We start from the raw sequence: 21,375 nt of genomic DNA, 5'->3' as shown, positions 1-21,375 counted from the left end.
CTGGGGTTGCAAAAATAGGGCATTTGTTTATTCACGTACAGCCGAGTGATGGCGTGTTACTCCCATGGTCTTGTTATTTTTTTGCACTCTTATTTCAAGCTGCCTAAACACCGCTGCGCCCCGCTGTGTTTCAGACTGCCCCGCCGGTCCTGACATCATCCCCATTGTGGCAGGCGTGGTCGCCGGCATCGTCCTGATTGGCTTAGCCCTGCTGCTCATCTGGAAGCTGCTGATGATCATCCATGACAGAAGAGAATTCGCCAAGTTTGAGAAGGAGAAGATGAACGCCAAATGGGATACGGTGAGTGTTTGGAACCTTAAACGGCTCTTTGGAAGATGAGCAGGGTAAATAATATTTTTGTCAGAAGTTTGGTTGAGTCATTTAAACAGCGGAAAACACGTGTTGTTTGAACAACACTGCAAAGCCAGCCGCTGTCAGGGTATCGACTTGTGAAGATCATTTGTTGTTCTCAGCAGCAGATGAGATTTGCAGACTTCTTGATGTCATTACAAAGTGTCTCGCTCGCATTCTCTCCAGTCTCACAGCTGCAGAAATAGATTGAATGTGTTGCTTTTGAGTGCCGCTCAAAATAAAAAGGAAAAATGTCGGTGCCTGTGTGGACTTTTTTGGGAATGTTATGCACTCTGAGCATAGCTGGACTTTTTCCAGGGAGTGGCCACAGCTCTTCCCCTCCCTGCTTCCTCCCAGCTGTGGCATCATCAGCCAACATCAATATGACAGAACAATGGATTTCAGCACAAATTCACGTGCAGTAATATGCCTCCACCTAGTGGTGACATTGTGTTACACCCACAGAGTATATGTGTGATGATACAGATGTTCCTGCTCTGTATGTCTTACTTATTACCATGGGGCAGGGCAACCAATCACTTCACATTGCTTTCATTTTGGGAAATGAGAGACTGTTTGTGAAACTCTGACTAGCCTGGGTTTTCTAACAAGATAACAAGGCAAAGCAACCATAAGGAATGTCAAAGATACTGCACGAGCTCCTTCCTATGCTCTCTTATGGTTGCAACCACACCATTCTGATCCGTAGCCTCAACAGGGTACTTGGTTTTAGTCATTTGAAATAGATGTAATAATAGATTAAAAGAAGATGGATTGTAGTGGCACCTGGATCATGGCTGATAGATGGCTGCGGTTGCTGCTGTGTTCCTGCTCGTCGCCCACTGTTACTACCACTATCATTGTTATCAGTCGTCATAGTTCTACTATCGTAGAGTCTTTTACCAACTCCTACATTAGGCCAATGAGATGGGACCAGGGAAGAACTTGCTTGGACGCGTGTTCTGCCAATAATCAACGTCCACAATCTGTCTGCATTTCGGTGCTGTGACCCATTTCTTTTCTTTTGCACACTAATCTAACAATGACACAAACCTGACACGGTGAAAAGCTGCCCGCTTTAACCCCTAGCCACACACCTGTGTATCCCTGGCTGTTAATTACCTATATGCCTTCCCAAAGGCAATGATCCACCTAGTGCTCAAACATTAAACTGCAGATTAATTAGCATAACCAACGTGGCATATAAACAAAACAAAACAAAGTTGTGTAATGGCTCCAACAACTATCTTTATGGTTACTATCATTTTCAGTGTTCATCATGCCATTCCATTATACTATACTATACTATACTATAATTATTATGAGTCATATTTCTATATTTATTCATTTTTCACCCAAACCAGTCGAGGCAGGTGGCCACCCACCTAGAGCCAGGTTCTGTCCGAGGTTTCTGCCTGCCTTTTTTGCCGCTAACAAATTATAGAGTGTGGTCTAGATTGACTCTGTCTGTAAAGAGTCTGTATCTGAAAGGGAGAGTTCATCCAAGTGGGTAAGCCAGCCTCCACAAAGCGTAGCTCCTATGGAGCCATTTTGATGCCTTAAGCCATCACCCCCCCCCGTTAGCATCCCATTGACTGCCATTCATTTTGACGTCATTTTGACAGCGAATAACTTTACATCTGAAGCGTTTAAAGACTCTATTTGTCCGTTGTTTATTTCTAAAGAAACACGACAATGTATAAAAGGCTCCATTACCTTGTATCTCACGTTATGGCTCCATAGCAGATGTTTTTGTAAAAATAGGCTAACGATTGTGTCATAACCACGCGACTTAGTGTCACATAGTAGAGGAATTACCGTATAGTACAGGAGAAGCTCGCAGGCAGTTTCTACTTACATTAGCTGTTTAAGTTTAATTACTAATGTTAACTAGCATTTTAGTTAGCAGTAATTAGCCTGTGATCATGTTATCTCCTTACATATACCTACGCTCTCCATCTCTGCAAGATTGGGAATGATTGAGATTTCTCTTGGCACAGCTACCAGAAGACTTCCAACTTTCAGACAGGTTTGAATCCAACCTGCGGCCCTTTGCTGCGTGTCATCCCCTCTCTTTCTCTCCCCCTTTCCTGTCTATCCACTGTCACTATCAAATAAAGGGAAAAGCCCCCAGAAAATAGGCTGAACATCTCTTACAGTACCTTCTATTTCTCGCATTGTCCTCCTTTCATCACTCTCACTGGACTTTATTCCTACTTTTCTCCCTTTAACTGCCTTTTTTTATTATTCTTTTTCTGTGTTGTTGGTCTATTTGTTTCCTGCTGAACTCTATTCTGTCCTCATTCTCTATCTGTAGCAAGAAAACCCTATATACAAGAGTCCTATCAATCAGTTCCAGAATCCAAGCTATGGACGTAAAGCTGCTGTCCTTTAAGTTTGTATTTATTTTCCATTTCATTTCCATTTTCCTGCATGGGCTGTTTGTTTGTCTTGATTTCACTCAGTGTCTACTTTTTTTTTCTAATTCACCTGTCTTTTAAAGCTATGAAGTAAACATATAGACAAGTGGAACCTTTAGGAAGAGAAATATTACCTTCAGAGTTTGTAAAAATGAGTGCATGAGTGTGCTGCGACAATCAATAGAGCTGAAAAGAAGTGTTTGAGGATATTAAGTGTCTTCAGGGCACAAATACCAAAACCTTGTCCGGTGAGTGTGAAATGGGTTTAAATGTGAAATGCCTGATTTGTACATCCTGATATTTGGTGTGTTGTCACAAAAGCATGGCCGTGTGCTAAGTGTGATTTAAAGAAATGACATGTACAGGAAATGATGATGCTCTATTATTATGCCTAATGAGAACCCAGCTTTTTGTCTTTGTGATGTGGTGAATGTGTCAGAAAATCTAACACAAATGTTGCATATTGCTTGACTCAGTAATACCATGATTGTAACTGCAATTGTCTTGCTTTCCAGGGTGAAAATCCCATCTACAAAAGTGCTGTCACGACTGTGGTCAATCCCAAATATGAAGGAAAATGATGGCGTCATAGTTTATCAATGAACTCTACTATCAAGTATCTGACAACTGCAGTATTTACCACGGGTTTGGGGTCTGGGGGGGGGGGGACCTGTGGTGGAATTTACATCATTTCTTTTTGCTACTTTACCAGTATAATGTACCACGCCACCACTGCATCTGTATTTTTTACTAACACTTACGATTTATATGCATTTGTTGTATTTTGGATGTACAGTATACAGTATGTGTATATACTTTTAAGTTGCATATTTGCAAAAATGATGACATGAAGGTGTTTTTTTTTCCTACCACAGGACTGGTATGGGCAGAGGATGTAGCTTTTTTTTGTGGCTACTATGCATATACAATATATGTTACAATACATGAATTCCTCAGCTTCTGTCTCTTTCTCAGACACTTCTCTGTCTTGTCGTCTCTCTGTGCACTGACTTCCTGTGTGTCTCTGTGTGTTCCAGACAGGACCTGAGTTTAATATGTAAATTGTCAGCCATAGCAGCACATTATGTCAATGTGTCAATGTGTGTGTGTGTGTGTGTGTGTGTGTATATATATATATAGAAAACAAATGCAGTATGAAGTATTGAATAGTATTTCACAGTCAACTTAGATTGGATAGTTATGTTGAATCACAGTAGATCATGGCAGTGGTTGTAAATGTAGTTTTTAACTGCAGCTCAGAAACACATTGTATTGCACTCGTATTGAGTACTGTTCTACTATTCTAAAGATCTAAATACACAAGATGAAAAATAAATATCAACTATCATTATTTGAATTGTTGATATACTATCACAAAGGGACTGTATACCACTTGTTAAAATTATGAAATTGCGGCAATGTTGAACAATCGAAGCATTGTATAGTTAGGACACAAGTTGCAATGAACTAATGAAATATTGCTGTACTTGCCAACTGCATTAACTTTATTACTCATTCTCAGGTCCTCTCCTGTGTTCTTGTCAAGTACGCCAAAAATATGTTTTATGGGTAACGCTTTACTTGAAGGTATCTACATAAGAGTGACATGACACTGTCATAACACAGTCATGACACATGAACCCTAACCCTAACTCAAACCATAACGTGTCATGACAAAAACCGAATGACACTTAATGACAGAAGCGTTATGTCATAAACGTTTATGACTTGTTTATAATGTTTATGACACGTTCATGGCGGCGTCATGTCACTCTTATGTAGATACCTTCAAGTAAAGTGTAACCGTGTTATGTTAGCTTGTTCCATGAAGCAGTGAACTTATTTGTGAGTCAATTGTTAGATCTTTTGATTATAAGACTGAAATGAGTATTTTTTTCAGACGTCACATGAATCACCTCTGAAATGCTTTCACACCCAAATGCCTCTAATGTAACACACACAAGCCTTTTACAGTATTGTTTTAAAAGTGCCTTTTATTTCAATACCATGTTCTCTCTCAATGCTGTTTGAGTTATTTATTAAATAAAGTTCCAAAACAGTTTCTTTCTTTCTGTATGGCTCATCACTAAAAAAAAAAAAAACCCTTGCGTTAAAAAAATAAAAATAAAAGCATTTTTTCTTATTATTTTCAGGTGTGTATCTTTTTCGTTTCAATAGTGTACCAGAAACAGCAGTAATGACACATAACGCTGAAGGCTAGAGGAATTCTCCAATGATTTAAACATAATGTCTAAAGAAACTGAGGAGCAGTAAGATCAAATAACAATAATTTCATATATAATTAAAGTTCAAGATAACATCCGTTACATATGCTGCCATGGCTTGGCTCATGGATGGTGTTTTTCTTACTAAAAGTATGTATGTAGTATGTATTCATAGGGTTCGGTTATACAGAGGAGGACTGAGAATTGAATTGAAGACAAAATCCTGTTCAAAGAAATAGTCAAACCAGTGACAAAGCTGTAGACAAGCTGGATATACATCAGCCCATTATATTTTGGTTGACTTCATAAAGTAGAAATCAAACATACAATGTTGTATTTTACTGTGAGAGCCTGCATGCCAAGCACTGGTTATTTTAAATAAGTATTTCATGTATTTTGTTTTTTAAATATGATAAATAAAATGGTGCCGATGACCTTAACATGACATAATAATCAGTCATATTTCTGTTGTACTGTAGCAATAATTCAAAAACCATGAACCTTATGCACAGTATTTATGTAACAGTTTATAACAGCAATAACTAAAATGTATTGTAATGTGTGAAAACAATAATAAAATGCATATTTAAAGAAGCAATGACAATAAATAGACCTATTTCACTGAAGTTATGTAACACTGGTAGAAACCATAGACTGGTAGAAACATGATGGATTCCAATGTTGTTCCATTACATAATAAAATAACACATTTTATTTACTTGTATACTATGCTATATAAACCACTTTGCAGCAATCGTTTATTATCGATTTATTAATCGTTCCTGGAGGTACTGCTATGTTATGTAATCATAAAAATAACCTCATCATCGTGTACCAAGCGGAAGTGCCAAAAAGTCTTACCGGATATTGTTGGAGTGAGCCTTCTTACTGTCAAACTATCTTTTGCAAGCTGTAAACAAGAACGCAAGTTAGTTGGGAACGTCGTTTTAATCAGGCTGCTGTAGCTGTTTATTGAGAGTAACACGTCTCATTGTACAAGGGAAATGGAAGACGATACCCTAACGACGCTGAAAATATTGATAATAGGAGAAAGTGGTGTTGGGAAGTCCAGGTAAGTTGTAGTTATCTCCAAGAAAATTGATGTCGTGGCTCACAGCTAACGTTACATAGCTAGCGTTAGCTTAGCAGCCAACCAAATAGTGTGAGGTTCAAATATAATGCGGAATTTTAATATTACGTAGCTATACGACTTGGCTGCGGTTGCCCTCTTTAATAGTCACACTGTCAAGCTATTTAAAGCTAAAATAAGGTTAGTGGTGTGCTGGCTGCCCAGCTAACCTTAGGTAGCTGACAGTTAGCTGTAGTGACATCATCGTTGTTCACATCTGACACAGTTGGTTAAAGATGTTGCAATCGAGAGCATCGATGTCTTTGAAGGTTCTCAGTGACCCAGGTCTTAGTATCTAAGGCAGGTTTAATTCTTGAATTCCAGAACCTTAACCAAGTCCAGTTGCCTTTTGAATTTAACAGTCGAGACCACCTTCCATTCGTGTCTTTGTGGCTATAACGTTAACGTTACTGCCATAAGGGCGGACAGTTATTTACAGTCAATTACATGGATTTGCCTCCTTTTATATATTGCTGATCTCCTTACCCTACATCACTCCTCCTCCAGGAACCTAAGATCGTCTAATCAGTTCCTTTTAGCTATTCCACAGTCTGGGATGAAAACAAAGGGTGATCGTGCCTTCTCCGCTGTGCCCCCCCCCCCCCCACCACTCTGGAACAAACTTCCCATTCATATTAGGTCCTCCTCTACAGCCCAGATCTTTAAGTCTCGTCTTAAAACACATTTTTATTCTTTGGCGTATGATTTAGTTTAGGGACATTTGTATAGAAGTGTGTTGTTTGTATGATGTTCATTGTGTCTATGTTTTTATTGTCTTCCTTTTGTTTTTATAACATAATATAACTTTGTACAGCACTTTGTTCAGCCTAGGTTGGTTTTAAATGTGCTCTATAAATAAATTGACTTGACAACAGCACACAGGCTAACTACGTAGAGTAGCTCAATTTAACAGGTCGTGTTTGAGTAATCTTGGCCTCTCTAGACAGACTAAAAGGCTGTATAGCTTTTACCACCCAGTTGCTTTTGCCATTATGTGGTACTCTGAGGTCCTTGTTAGCAACCACAAATCAGCCTAATATTCAAAGCAGAGTATAATGTTTTTACCAACATTAGTCTGGCAATTTATGTTGTGTACGATGCCAACAGAGAACTGGTGTCCAAGAATGTGGTCCAGACTGCATGAAAGAATCCTGATAGACAGCCTGAGCCATCAACCATCACATTACAAACGATGGTATCGAGTACAGCATGCTTTCCGTAGTCATAGCACGGTGCATAGGTAATGAGCTGCCCAAAGCTTTATTGTAAGCCTTTTGACAAGTGGACTGTCTGGCCAAAAAAAAAAAAAAAAAATCATCTTTCACTGCAGACTGATGACCAAGCCTCAGGTTCTGATAATAACAGAGCATAACATGAACCGCAAAAGGGTGTAGGGATTTTGTATGTAGTAATCACAAGACTGGGATGATCAAAAGGGGATTGAATGTTAAAAGGGATTTGTGAATACCCTTAAATTTAGATCAGCCAAGTGTTAGCCCAGAAGGGTGTAAATAATCTCAAATGTGTGTACTAATTCATGCACTTTTCATCCTAGAATGTCCGCAGTAATAATGTCCACCGCGTTGGCAGCAATTGCCAGCTCTTTTTTGTTGGCATTATTCTTTTTAGATAATCGTTTGATTCTAACACACAACTGTAATTTTAATATTGGGTCTGTGCCTGTTTTAGTTGTACAGTCGAAACGTATTTTTTAACCTTTTTTTTTTGGAAGCGGTGTTGGTATATTGCGTATTGCGATGGCAGCTCTGTATTGACCGAGCACAGAAGATGGACTGAGTTAATGCCAACACCATAACCTACACCTAGTTTTGCTTATATTTCCAAGAAACAGAAGAGTTTCTGGCCAGCTATACTGTACGCTGACTGCTAGTGCATCACTGAGGCCAAGGGCTTCCAGAATGCAATTTTGTATTATTATTAACTGGGCTGTTGCTTAATACAATAAACAAATTCAGACTATGATTAGTTTCAAATGTCATGATTTGGACTATCCTGAGCCAATTGTGCTATTGTCAAGTCGGTACACTGACTGGACTGATTTTTAAATAGCATACAGATATTTCATTTGTTTCCCTGCAATCTGTAGAAGCCCTTAAATCACCAGGGAGATGTTTGCCTGGCAGGGAATACACAAGTTTCATTTAACCTGAACAAATGACCTACACAGAACACATTTCTAACTTGGCTATCTCCAAGTATAGCTCATCGGCTGTACGGACCTCAAACAATAAACACTCATTGCTCCAGCATCTCTCCTGATGGCCCATGAGGAAAAATAAGAGAATTATGCTTGGGTCAAGGGAAAGGAGTGAGCTTTATTCCCATCATCAGTGCTGTGATTAAGGCCTTTGCACTTGATTAGTCATAGTTAAGAAATGAACCCTGTCCTCCTGACTGCAATCTAACGGTGATAGCATCTGGAGCGTGTACGCATGATGCAAGTGAAGGATTAAGTAATCAATAGAAAGAGATAGAGATACAGAATTCGATAAGTCTGGTGCCGCAGGACAGGTTATGTGAACAAAGCCAACGGAAACCCGATCCCAGACCAAAAGCCCGCTCGACCTATGTGGAATAGAATAAAGCCATTCTGCCGTGTGTTTTTTTTCAGTGGTTCATGATGAGTCCTAATCTAATGATTTCCTCCTTCCTGTCAACAGCCTGCTCTTGAGATTCACAGATGACACATTTGACCCAGAGCAGGCAGCAACAATAGGTGAGTAACGCATGAGCTCGGTTAGTGGAATAGTGAAATAAAAGTACGGTTTTGTTCTGCGGTAACTGCAAGACCATCATTAGTAGAGTCAATATGAGCCACACACTTAATTGCACACGCAGACTAAAGGCCTGGACGCACAGAGCCGATAATCGTCCGTCGGACAGTCTGGCGAGGTCAGTGACTCGAGTCTGTTCGGTGCGTTCCATGCCGTCGTCCATCCGAGGGGCCGTCGGCCTTCATTTTGGCCAATTTGACATGTATAATCGGGAGGGCGGGCACTGCCGGTAGTCAGGCTCAAATGACCCATCTGATTGGTAGAGTGCTAACCCGGAAACAGGGAGCGGAATGAGCGTCTGACGAAAATCTTTTAAACCGACCTTTGTCGATCTGAAATGAAGACAGATTCAGCAACTGCACGGCCTATTTCTCTCTCTTCTGTTTTCAGAAACACGTTTCGGTGAACTATTTTAGTACAACATGAGATCGTATTCTGAACAAGCCGCCATGACAGTCTATCTTTGAATTTCCGGAAAAACCAGACCCACGTGACGTGTTTGTCCAATCAGCTGCCGGTTTTCATTTTTGGGCGACAATACAGATTAGCGCCGTCTGCTGTTATGGAGACGTATTACGTCTCGTCTCTTCGGTGTGTTCTGAGGCATTTTTTTTGACCAACTCGGGGAGACTGATCGGTCCAACTGCCTTTTCTGCCGAGGGTCGGCCGTCTGCTCGGTGTGTCTGCAGCTTTAGACCCAAGGCAGTTAAGTACAAACAATGATATTAAAAATAAATGATTACGGGGGGCTATTGTAAATGCATATAAATGAAATGCATATAAGCATACACCGCGTAGCCACCTTTTTAGGCACACCTGTAAGTTCTAATGCAACAGCCCAGCCATAGTTTATTATTGAGGTTATAGCTGGCAGTCGTGTTGGACTGGACTGAATGATATTGCGGTGTTTGTAACGTTTTGCCCAGCCCATTTACAAACGAGGGGGCGAAGATCACTAGAAAGACATTTCAATATAACACCATCACCACTCAGTAATAACACGTTATTAATCAACACCTCTCTGAAACAAAAACTGGTGATTAAGAAAAAGAATGAGGCTAGGAGAATCCGTAAAGATCCAAACCACCTGGATAACAGCCTGTTCAAAGCAAAGGGCTGCTGGTTGGAATCGTAACCAGGCCACTGTTCCCAAACCTAACCTAAGTAGTTTCGTTGCCTAAACAGGTTCGCTAATGTTGCTGGACATTCGTAGGATAGCGCACATAAAAGTGTGCATAACGTTTTGTAAGATATACGAACCATTGTATGAGGATGCATAGGTATGTCAGCTGGATTGTATAGGTGCACCTAATCAAGTGACATGGGAGTGTACGTTAATAAAACAATATATTTACTATATTATTGTCTAAATATTGTAGACAATGAGAGGCTTAGAATATCCCTGGAGCTCTGTTAATATTACCCTGGTCAGACAGCACACCAAATGCTAGTGCCATTAATTGGCAGAGAAGGCTCTTTAGGTCTGTCGGAATATCTGTGCTGTCCAGCGTTTTTTTTAGAACTATAAACGACTAGAGTAGACAATAATGGCTACCACATTCAGTAAAATAGACATACTGCTCTACATTCTGCCTCTTAAGTCTGTAGGCTGAGGCTGCTGGCAGATCCTGTACATTGTACTGAACAACAGTCCACTAATGACAGAACCCCGGTAATCTGCTCCAGGACAAGAGTTGGCCCAATCACCACCCTTGCTTCTTGTGTCAATAAAACACCCATTATATGTATTTCAAATAATTTAAATCAAAGATTTTCTTCTTCTTTTTTTCTTTTTTTTAATACTGGAATCAAAGTCAAGGTGAGGTCACCGTACAGATGTTTGGCCTGTTAGGAGATCTGCTATAAGAAGGTATCTGGAAGTAAAAGTTAGCACCATACCACACACTCTCACTGCCACAACGCTATTTGATTTATTTCAAACTTAATGAGGAGTTTGGGGAAAAGAATCCTGCAGCAGACCAGGCTATCCATCTCATCCGGTTATATTGTGCACTTAGTGGTACAAGTGTCGGTTTTTTTTCCCTCCAAATTCTGGTTGATCTGCAAATGATATCGGCTTCTTTTAACGGGATCAATCATCCGATGCACCAAGGACACGCCTGCTATACTTTGAGGTGGCCTTCAGGCTGTAACTACCTTAATGGGTTTATGTTCATTAAAGCATTCAACGCAAGATTTATAATCTGATTGATGAGTTTGGATGTAGGATTTATTTTCCACCCTGACTGATGTGATCTTTGTGAGGATCGCGTATAGCTCACAATGCTGTCTTTGTTGAAACGACCGAAAGCACATATTCCAGTAGAGGTTGAAACATTTAAAACACTTATTTTTTTTTATTTTTTTTTTTGAAGGCCAAGGCATGGCTCTCTGCAGTTTTACTTGGCCAGCTGGGAGTCTTTGCCAAACAGATGTCTTTATTGGAGTTAAGCCTCCCTCAAGTTTCCTCATTCAGACAGAAATCCCATTGAATCCAGCATCACTTGATCTCAATTAATGCATTTGCATCCTTGCCACCTAAAACTGTTCAACTGAGGAGTATCTCTCCATGTGACAATAGCTTTCTCAGTACATCGTCAAATTAGCATGCAGCGCGTTGACCTAAAGTTATTCAATAGGCAAGAATGAATCACTGCGACACCCAGTCACCTATCGGTCTTCACCGTCGTCATTCCGGGTCAAAATTGAAAAAAATTTTTTTAAACATTTTTGTCCCTCTTTTCAATGCTTTTTTTTTTCTTTTTTTTTTTTTTTTTTTTAATTCATGGTCAATAAACCTAATGAAATGACATTATAACTAATTTTTGAGTTTGAAAAAAAGCAGATATGAATTATTTTGACTTAGAATAGTTAAGATCAGAGGACGTTGAGTGAATCACAGACTGGTTCATGTCAAAGTTTGGTCAGGATGCTATTTTGAAACCATTGAAAAGAAAAACAGTTAAAATGGCATGAAATTAAATAAAACGACCAGATTTCAGTGGAAGTAATCATTACTCTTACCTGCGAAGAACATAGATGTATATGTTGTATGGGTTCCATACAACGTACATGCATGCATCCATGTTATTTTGGGGCAATTTGGTTGTTAAGAAAACCAATATTTCTGATATATAAAAAAACGTTGAAAACTGGGCCAAAGGACAACACAAAGAGTTAATGAGGTCACAGATGATGGGCAGACAGGTGAGCAGGCCTGCTGTCATGTGCTGTCCCACTCATTGATAAAAGTATCGCCTAGTTACTTCATGGTACAGTCATTACAAAAGGTAAAAAAAAACAAACAGACTGTACAGGGTAACGTTGACTCGCCACGTCGCCTGCTGACAGCAGGAGGGTGGCTGGCGTCTCCCTTAGAGATAGGGCGAGAAGCTCAGTCATCCGTGAGGAGCTCGGAGTAGAGCCGCTGCTCCTTCGCAATGTTTATTGCGCCAGTTAATATTGCGATGACGATGAGTTCCACTGCGGTGATGAGCCCAGCCTCGACTGCCTGCAGCAGTGGCATCTCGTTGTGTTGTGATATCACAAACTCTAGGGCCGGGACCACGTGCTTTTGTCCCGATTGGATTCTATCACAATACGTAGGGTGCCAATTCCATTATGTATTGCGATTTTTTATTTTTATTTTTTTCATTCATTGCAATTCTAGAAGCATTGCGCTTCGATAGTATTGAGTATTGCGATTTTTCTTTTCCTTCTTTACCAAAAACAAAAGGAATATTATACTTCTAAAGGCAATATATCACGAGACATTTTTTTTTCTTCGAAAAAAAAAACAAATGCATGTCAGTCTGACATTTACTTCATTTGTAAAGAAGTACATAGCATGTATTTTCTGCTGTCGGTCTGTTTTGCTGGAAACGAATGTAACGTAGTCGCCGTCGGCGGTACAGTATAAACAGAAAATATTTAGGTCAATCATCGGTTAAACAAATAAAATATAAATATCGATTCTAGGGGAAAGAATCGATTAAAAAAAACAACAAAAAAAACTTTGCGATACATATGTGAATCGAGTTTTTTTGATTCCCCACCCCTAACAAACGCGTACCGCGTTACTGCGTGTTCTCTGCTAGGCCTTTCTGAATTTGCACTGCATGAAAGCCAGAGAGACTGGTCCAGGTTCAGGGAAATGTTTACTGTCAACTCCTCTCCACATGCGTCTGGCCTCAGTATCTGAGCAACCCTGCTGGACTTGAGGAGGAGCTTGTTGTTGTGATTAAGTGCGGACAGACTGTAGTATTTGTATGTAAATCTGCGCGTGTTACACATACTCTATGTCTTATATCCTCGGCTTGTCTTCGTGTCTTTTTTTTTTCTTTCTCCTCCTCTGTTTTGGCTCCGAACTGAGCTCCCTTCCCTAGCCCCAGATGTAACAACAAGCCCAACACAAGTGTACATTTCCCTGGTAAATCTGTCAGTGGATGCTAAAACTCAGGCAGATATGTCATCCAGACAGTGCAGGCTCTGCGCGCTGAGACCCCGCACAAAGGCAATAGAGAAGATTTACTTGTTGAGGGGAAGGGGGGACAACATGTTATTTTCATGTAAATGTCTGTTCCTTTGGGACCTGGCAGGATTTTTAGGGGTGAATCATGGTTCTCTGAGCCATTTCACAGGTGGTGGACTTCTTTATTTTTATTTTTTTAATACAGACCTGTATAGGTTTCAGTTTAGGCCATTAAACCACACACCGTCCCTTTGTGGTGGATATGAATACACAGTCGCACCATAATTTACATACAAGACATGGGATGGGCGTAAAAAAGCTGGGGTTAGCAGAAGTTTAGAGACGTGTGGTATACGTATAATTTGACAATTCATCATCGATAATTATAGTCTGTCACAGTGGTGTCATATTCTTGGCAGTAATTGGCCAAACCTGTAAGAGTCACTATATTGGGTCTGAAACAGGATGAGGTAATCATGACAGCATGAGTGATTGACTGACTGGCTTTTCGTTGTCTAGGTGTGGACTTCAAAGTGAAGACCATTACTGTGGACGGTAACAAGGCAAAGCTGGCAATATGGGTAAGTGACAAACTCAGTTCGCTCCTCGTCAGCTCTGCTCCCCAAACCAAAACGTGTCTCTTGTCTGTCAGTCAAGAGCAGAGAGATTAACTACCCGAGTCCTCCATGACTCCAGTCGGTCTATTCTCTCAAGTTCCCAGAAGATGGCGCTTACGTAACACCATTTCTGCCTACATGCTCTGAGGGACACAGAAGAGTCAGTCTTGTTGTTTATGTCCATCTGCCCTGGTTTTCTGTGTGTGTGTGTGTGTGTGTGTGTGTGTGTGTCTGTGTGTGTGTGTGTCTGTGTGTGTGTGTGTGTGTGTGTGTGTGTGTGTGTGTGTGTGTGTGTGTGTGTCCGTCCTGCAGTGCTGAACTGGTTTTGTGTTGCAGGACACTGCAGGACAGGAGCGCTTCCGAACCCTGACGCCTAGCTACTACCGCGGCGCCCAGGGAGTCATCCTGGGTAAGCTACGCTGTTGACGCCATCACTCAAGCACCTGTGCGCGTGCGTGTCCTCTTCACTTCAGAGTCAGGCCCCTGGTTGTAAAGAAAGTGATGGCTTTTCATCCTGTGACCCACACACACGCACACACTCCTGCCTCTCTCTGGTAGTTAGTTTATGCCCTTAAGTCAGGCTGCTCATATGGACATGCATGTACAGCATGTACTGTATATGAACACACACACACACACACACACACACACACACACATACAGGAACTAAGATAAACCTCTTAAACAGACTTCCTCTGCAGCCTATGGTTTTTGACCACTCTAATGATATATAGAAAGACAAGGCGCCTTGCTATAGCACTGGGATTGTAAGAGCTCCCTATGTGATACTTTTAGAAGTTTTCATTCCCTTTGCTTTTAGTTGATAGCATTTTGTTTTGGTTATTTATTTTATCTGAATTTGTTGCACTACTACGGGTCGATTGCTTGGTTCCCAGTGTTATTATTTTTTGCACTGCGGAAGTGATTTTACGACGACGACGTCATCTGACAAAATCCCCAAACGCATAAGTTAAAGACAACGGCTGTGCCTGTGAGTTCAGCTGTGTGTACTTGTAAAATGATCAAGCAGAGAGAAAGTTAGAAGCGATAGAATGTCTTTCGTACTTTTCCTCCTGCACAGCGCACAGATCAACTCTGCAGTACAACACCACACGCCCACTACACGACGCGCCCCGTAGGCTCGCTGCTGCTCCTCAGTCAGAAGTGACAGAGAGAGGTTGACTACGGCGGCGCAAGACAGAAAGACCTTGCGCGTGCCTGGTCGGAACAGGCCGATCGCTCGGTTGTCAGTGTTGCCGTCTGCAGCGTTGTAGGGTGGCGTGACCGCTCGGAGCTCGAGAACCGGACAAAGCGCTTTTACAATTTGCGCCGTCGTTCACCCACTGACATACATCGAAGGGGGCGGAGCTGCCATGCAAGGCGCTGGCCTGCTCATCAGGAGCAACTTGGGGTTCAGCGGCGTGCTCAACCTCTACCGCTCTGCCTCCTGAGCCACGGCCGCAGTGACTTCTCACTCAACACTGCACTCACCTGCCGGGTGCTAAGTCGATTGGATGGAGCAACTCCATGCTGCGTGTGACGTGTTTTGCACATGAGGGATCGTTTGAAAGACACACACACATACACACAGTCCTCAATTTATAGTTAGATTATTCACTCCTTTTTTTCAAAATCTGTAATAACTCAGGATTAGGAATGTATCCTCTGCATTTAACTCATCCTAACCAGTTATGAGCAGTGGGCGCCCATAGTCCGCTGCCCGGGGACCAACTCCACTTTATGTTAGTACCTACGCCAAAAGGCGATGGCAGGAGTTACCCAGCATGCATGTCTTTATGGTGGGAGGAATCCGGGTCACCCGGAGGAAACCCAATGCGGACACGGGAAGAACACGTAAACTACTGCACCTAAATCACTCCTGAAAACATTCTTTAAAGTTAATAGCATACAGTCTTTCTATTAGGTCTTGTATGCAAATGTATTCAAACGTATTATTACTAATTATGAATGCAAGCCAGTACCATGATTATGTTGATGTGATTATTCCCATGCTGCCAAATTGTCCTGGTCTGCGAGGAGAAAAATCCAGAAACGATGCCTGGACCTAAAGTATAGTCATCTTATCTAGGAAATGTGCAGCGTGTGTTTGCGTTTGCCTTCATTCTGAGCATGTCTTCATTGGGTTTGGCACAGTGTATGATGTCACACGACGGGAAACCTTTGCCAAGCTTGACAACTGGCTCAACGAGCTGGAGACGTACTGTACAAGGAACGACCTCGTGAAAATGCTCGTGGGGAATAAAATCGATAAGGTGAGTGTGTCTGTTATGTCAGGGAATTATGTTATGTGTTATGTTAAGGAAATCCATCATTTTGAATGGACTTAATATTTTTGACCAATGTTCAAATAGTTTTTCTGTATCTACGTAGAGACGCAACAAAACAAAAAAAAACTGGACTAAACGATAACTTCATATACAAATGTGTATATATACCACATTTTAGGAAAGTAAAACTGCCAAAATAAGTATCTTTATGAAACAAAACAAAAAGTCATCTTACAGCCACTTGACAAATGACAGAACTAAATGACCGGGGCAGACCCACTTTCATATATTTGGCAGCTGGTCCTTTACCAGGATAGCAGAATCAGTCAGTGGGGATAAAAATGCCCACTAAGTAGAGCATTATGAAAGTATTGTGTCCTGTTCTTTGTCTGTGAAAATCACTTTTCCTCTCTGCCCTGTGACGACCACAGTAGCTGACAGCTCCGCCCGGCAGACCTCAAATAAGCCATTACCTCTCTTTTGTTTTAGGAAAACCACGAGCTAGACAGGGCCGAAGGGCTGAAGTTTGCACGAAAACATTCCATGCTTTTTATAGGTAAGTCAGGAGGGTTCCCTACTCTACAGTACAAAGACCTGCTGGGCATGAGTTACAGCAGACTATTACACAGGGGAAACAACTTTTTGAAATAACTATCATACTTGCTGAGGAATGCTTGCATAGTTCTATTAATAACACAGGCTTCATATACAGTATCATCTTCAATGGGCTCTTGTTTTCCCTGTACTCCCTGTCATTTTTAGTCCGGTTTGTCAGTAAAGGACTACTTGAAAAAAGTTTTTTTTATCTTTATCTGGTACTAAAAGATGTGATTTCAAAAACATTTGTTGAAATGAAAAGATTTCTGATATTTCCAAGTTCCCCAGTACATAGCCTAATATATTAATTCTGACTCGGCTTTTTAAATAAGATTGATTTCTTTATCCTTTGCTTGTTGTTATTGTAACGTTTCTGGATATCGTCATGTTGTGTAGCGGGTGCTGACGATACCCCCTAATAACCTCCTATGGTTCACTACTAGTGTCTAGGGTTGACAGTTATTGTTTAGACATTTTCCACCCCCCCCCCCACCCCCCGCCCCTCCGCTCTGGGAGCCCAGCAGATGATGACATCAAGGTGCAGACATTAACAGCTGTTGCATCTGTATCCCATCTTCTGTTCCTCCTCCTCTGTTTGTCCACTTCTTTTCATTTTTCTCTATTTCTTGGTTTTCCTCACTCCTTCTTGCCTCTCTCTCTCTCTCTCTCTCTCTCTCTCTCTCCTCTCCTCTGTATCTGCCCACCCCTTCACTCCCCATTTCTTTCTTCCTTTTATTTTTCCCTTCTACACTCTGTTCTTTCCAGAGGCGAGTGCGAAGACCAGAGACGGTGTTCAGTGTGCATTTGAGGAGTTGGTGGAGAAGATAATCCAGACGCCCGGCTTATGGCAGAGTGAGAGCCACGGCCGAGGAGTCCAGCTCAGCGACGAGGACGCCGGCGGTGGAGGCTGCGGGGGCTACTGCTCCCTGGTCTAGACAACACACAAACCCACACGCACAAAGGCATGTGTTCAAACATACGCGTGAATACCACACACAGTGCCACACAAGCATACACACAAACACACTTGAAAGAACAGCCCCCCCCCCTCCCCTTTTCATTCCCCCCACCCACTGGGGGTCCTGAGTTCTGCTGTGCTGAGCTTCCTCATCAGACATGAAGGCAGTGGAGGTCTGCCTGTCTCCCCCCCCCCCCCCGCTCAGCTGTAAGGCCGTCCGTCCACACAGACACTAATTTTTTGCACACTTTCTAATACCAACGCTGTGCTAAAATGCAAATGCAACTCAGCCTTCCTCTTAATGGAATGTGAGTGAGTTTTTCTCTCCTCTGTTTTGTTATGAGTTACAGTATTTTTTTATTTTTTTTGCAGTTCCGGGTCCTTGGTCAAAATATGAACCATTCTCACTTCGTACATATGATTTTAAATATAGCAGTGAAATGAGCCCAAAAGTACAAACCAAAATGTCTGAGATATCTGAATGTCTGAAATATGAGAGTGAGAATTGTGAGGAAAGTGTTTTGACCAAGGGTTCTCTTCTGTCTCCGGCATGCTTATTGTCCTCAGAGCACCTTGCCTCAGTAAGCACATCTGTATCAATGCAGGGCCCACTTTTCTCCAGTGTGTCTCTTTCCTCTGCTCTGTCCTCTGCTTGGTCCTGATCCTGCCCCCGGACTCTGTGGACATTACGCTGCTTATGGAGAAGCTTATCAAGCCAAGTCATCTTGTATTCCATCTCACCACTCCCATTCAAAGGCTTGGATCATGTGTCTCTGTTTACCACAAAACTGCCTCTTTTCTTCAAAATATAATAGAGTTACCAACTGTCTGGAATGACGTTTTACTACTTTTATTGACTTGGACTTCAAACTTTTGGTGTGTTTTGAAGAGTGCATAAATCAAAGAGATTGGCACCAGCAAGCTTTCCACTGGGTGCCGAAGAAGAGGGAACCTCTTAAAATTGCACGCCTTTGTTGTAACGAGTTGCTTTAATGGAGTGCGACCTACTGGCACTCCCTCACTCAGACAGATAATATCAGTAATAACACTAGCACTACCATGGGTTTTCATATAGATCCCTTTGACTGGACAGAGACAAAGGGAAAGTGTTCAATATTAGACAGGGCAGTGAGTCATAAGGGTGTTTCCACTGAATTTGGAAAATCAAAGTAAAAGCTGTGTGCTCCACAATGCTGATGGATTTAACAGTAGTCCTATCTCTGTATTTGTATCCGAGAAGCAGTTAAAAATGTACTGCACCCCTGACCTCTGACCATGTTTGTAGTGTTCAAGTGCAAGTGTGTGTTCTAAGAGATTCTGGGAAATGTAGTTCTGAGAGTTTGATCTCGTAAAAGGGATGGTGAAAACGACATGGATTCTTTTTTTTCTTTTTTTTTTTAATCTCTTTTTAATTGCATGGGAAACTCTGCGTGCCATTTATTTGTTTGTTTGTCCAGTGAATGGCCTTCAGAGGCTATTTACTATAAACACTAATTCATATTTAGCTGGAAAAAAACAAACATTGCATACCATTTGAATATAATGGTATAATTAAACAAAAAGGAAGTAGGCTTCGACTTCTTTAACTGGTAGAGCTGTCTTTTTCTGTCTTCAGAAATATGTTGAAACATGTATACCTTGTAAATTGTGCATTTTAGGAATTTGGTGGGAGAATTCCTGAATGAATTGTAAAGCTGAATGTATACATATTTCACAAACCGCCCTATGTATTAAACTAAATAAAACTCCTTTTTTTTTTAAGTGAAGTGAAGTCATGTTGATGTTTTATGCTATTCCAAGCTCTAACTCAAAGAGCCAGAATGTATAATGATGAAGATGAAGCCATCCAAGTCTTCAGCAGAGATGACCAATAGCTTTGCTGTCACGGTTGCCGTGTTGGAAATGTCACTGTTAGGTGATGGGTTTTTCACTTTGCGCCCTTCACATTCCTCTGTCCTCAGAATAAAGACTTGTGTTTAAACAGTGTCCGAAGAACCCTCAGAGCCCAGACGTGTGATCTATCTAAATCATCTTTTTGGCAGACTTCTCAGGAAACACCACCACAGCCATAACTCACTCTACCAGTGCTTTAACTGGGATGTGCATAATTCCTGGGTGATTATGAAAGGGTCGGGGCTGGCAACAAGAGAGAGTACTCTTCCCTTGTAGCATATCCTTCGTGCCCTGCCGCAGTCCAGGCAGCCGTCTGGAAATATGTCTCAGTCAAACAACAACGGAGGCATACAGCGTAATAATGCCTTCATGTGGTCCAACCATGTGCTGAGCTGTAGCGCTGCTGTTTCCCCATGACTACACTGGAAAAAAAACAGCTACTCAACGGGCTGATGGATTCTATGTTTTCTGAGAATAATCTACAAAGTTGGTCGATTCACATTTCTTTTACAGCCACGTCATGTGAAGTAGGGCAGCGTGTGGTAGAGCCTCCTAAAAGCCTCCACTGAACAATGCTTCTTTTTTGGTGCACTGGAAATGTCAAAAGTGTAATTTGTTGCAGAATTGACTCTTCAATTATAGGCTGCAACTAGGTCATTTTTTGTCTAAAAAAAAAAGTAGCAAAAAAGCCTCTTCAAATTGTTTGATTTCTGACAGTCCCAAACTTTTAATTTACAATCGAATAAAACATAAAGGAAGGAAATCATCACATTTGAGAAGCTGGGAATTTTTCCTCGATCAATTAAAATGATTTACCACTGTTGAAGATGCTGTACACTAAAGCTTTAAAGTGTTCATATTATGCTCATTTTCAGGTTCATAATTGTATTTAGAGAATAGGTTAACATGGTTTAATTTTCAAAAAACACCATATTTTTGCTGCAGCTCCTCTTTTCACCCTGTGTTCAGGTCTCTGTTTTAGCTACAGAGTGAGACATCCCTAATCTACAAAATAAATTGTATAGAACTACTTACATGTCCCTGTTCTGCAGGTATTCCACACAAAGTTGGAAGTGTGCCCTCGTTTAAAAGAAGTCTCCCGGCTAATCCTGCCTTGTACTGACCGAAGTTGGAGAAACAGCTAGCTGATGTGGTATTAGTTGAAGTGGTTAGCACACACCAAATGTTTCGGGCCGATGACGTAGATAGCCCTGCCGATTTGGAACAGCTCACCCGGAGACTGAAGGCAGGACACATTCAGAAACCGTATCTCACTCAAAACAGCATGCATGTTTTTTTTTCCAAGTTTGTATGCGTGTGGAAGCACCAGAGACACAAAATAACACCCCAAATCCCAGAAAAAGGGATTTTTTCATAATATGGGCACATAACGTTCTTTGTCTAAATGGGTGGGGGGTATTTTCTTGGCACACTTTGGACCCCTAAGTACCTATTGAGCATCGTTAAAATGCCACAGCCTACCTAAGTATTGTTGCTGACCCTGCCCATTCCTTTATGACCACCGTCTACCCATCTTTTAATTGCTACTTCTAGTATTACGACGCGCCATTTCACAAAGCTCAAATCATCTCAAACTGGTTTCTAAACTAACTAAACACTCTTTTGCACA

The 21,375-nt window shown here is 41.4% G+C and overlaps 2 protein-coding genes across 2 annotated transcripts in view; both read left to right on the top strand.

Annotated features, from left to right (window-relative positions):
- Positions 1-3,883, top strand: part of itgb1a (integrin, beta 1a) — a 37,570-nt gene extending 33,687 nt beyond the window's left edge. Inside the window, exons 15-16 of the mRNA XM_078281284.1 lie at positions 135-301; positions 3,288-3,883. Of these exons, the coding sequence (XP_078137410.1) occupies positions 135-301; positions 3,288-3,353 (233 nt within the window). The 3' untranslated portion in view covers positions 3,354-3,883. The remainder of the gene's footprint in view (positions 1-134; positions 302-3,287) is intronic.
- Positions 3,884-5,874: 1,991 nt separating this feature from the next.
- LOC144537521 (ras-related protein Rab-18) lies at positions 5,875-19,618 on the top strand. The gene is made up of 7 exons (XM_078281285.1): positions 5,875-6,069; positions 8,808-8,863; positions 13,912-13,973; positions 14,346-14,418; positions 16,164-16,282; positions 16,787-16,853; positions 17,660-19,618. Exons 1-7 carry the CDS (start codon positions 6,002-6,004, stop codon positions 17,827-17,829), a joined length of 615 nt encoding a protein of 204 aa, XP_078137411.1. The 5' UTR covers positions 5,875-6,001; the 3' UTR covers positions 17,830-19,618.
- The last annotated feature ends 1,757 nt before the right edge of the window (positions 19,619-21,375 follow it).

The sequence above is a fragment of the Sander vitreus genome, chromosome 22 (assembly GCF_031162955.1).
Source record: "Sander vitreus isolate 19-12246 chromosome 22, sanVit1, whole genome shotgun sequence".
Classification (NCBI taxonomy): Eukaryota; Metazoa; Chordata; class Actinopteri; order Perciformes; family Percidae; genus Sander; species Sander vitreus.
This window is presented reverse-complemented; position numbering and strand designations above follow the sequence as displayed.

Coding starts and splice junctions, on each gene's coding strand:
- LOC144537521 (XM_078281285.1), top strand. CDS start 6,002: ATGGAAGACGATACCCTAACGACGCTGAAAATATTGATAATAGGAGAA. Junction 8,864..13,911: donor AGAGCAGGCAGCAACAATAG/GTGAGTAACGCA, acceptor TTCGTTGTCTAG/GTGTGGACTTCAAAGTGAAG. Junction 16,854..17,659: donor ACATTCCATGCTTTTTATAG/GTAAGTCAGGAG, acceptor TGTTCTTTCCAG/AGGCGAGTGCGAAGACCAGA.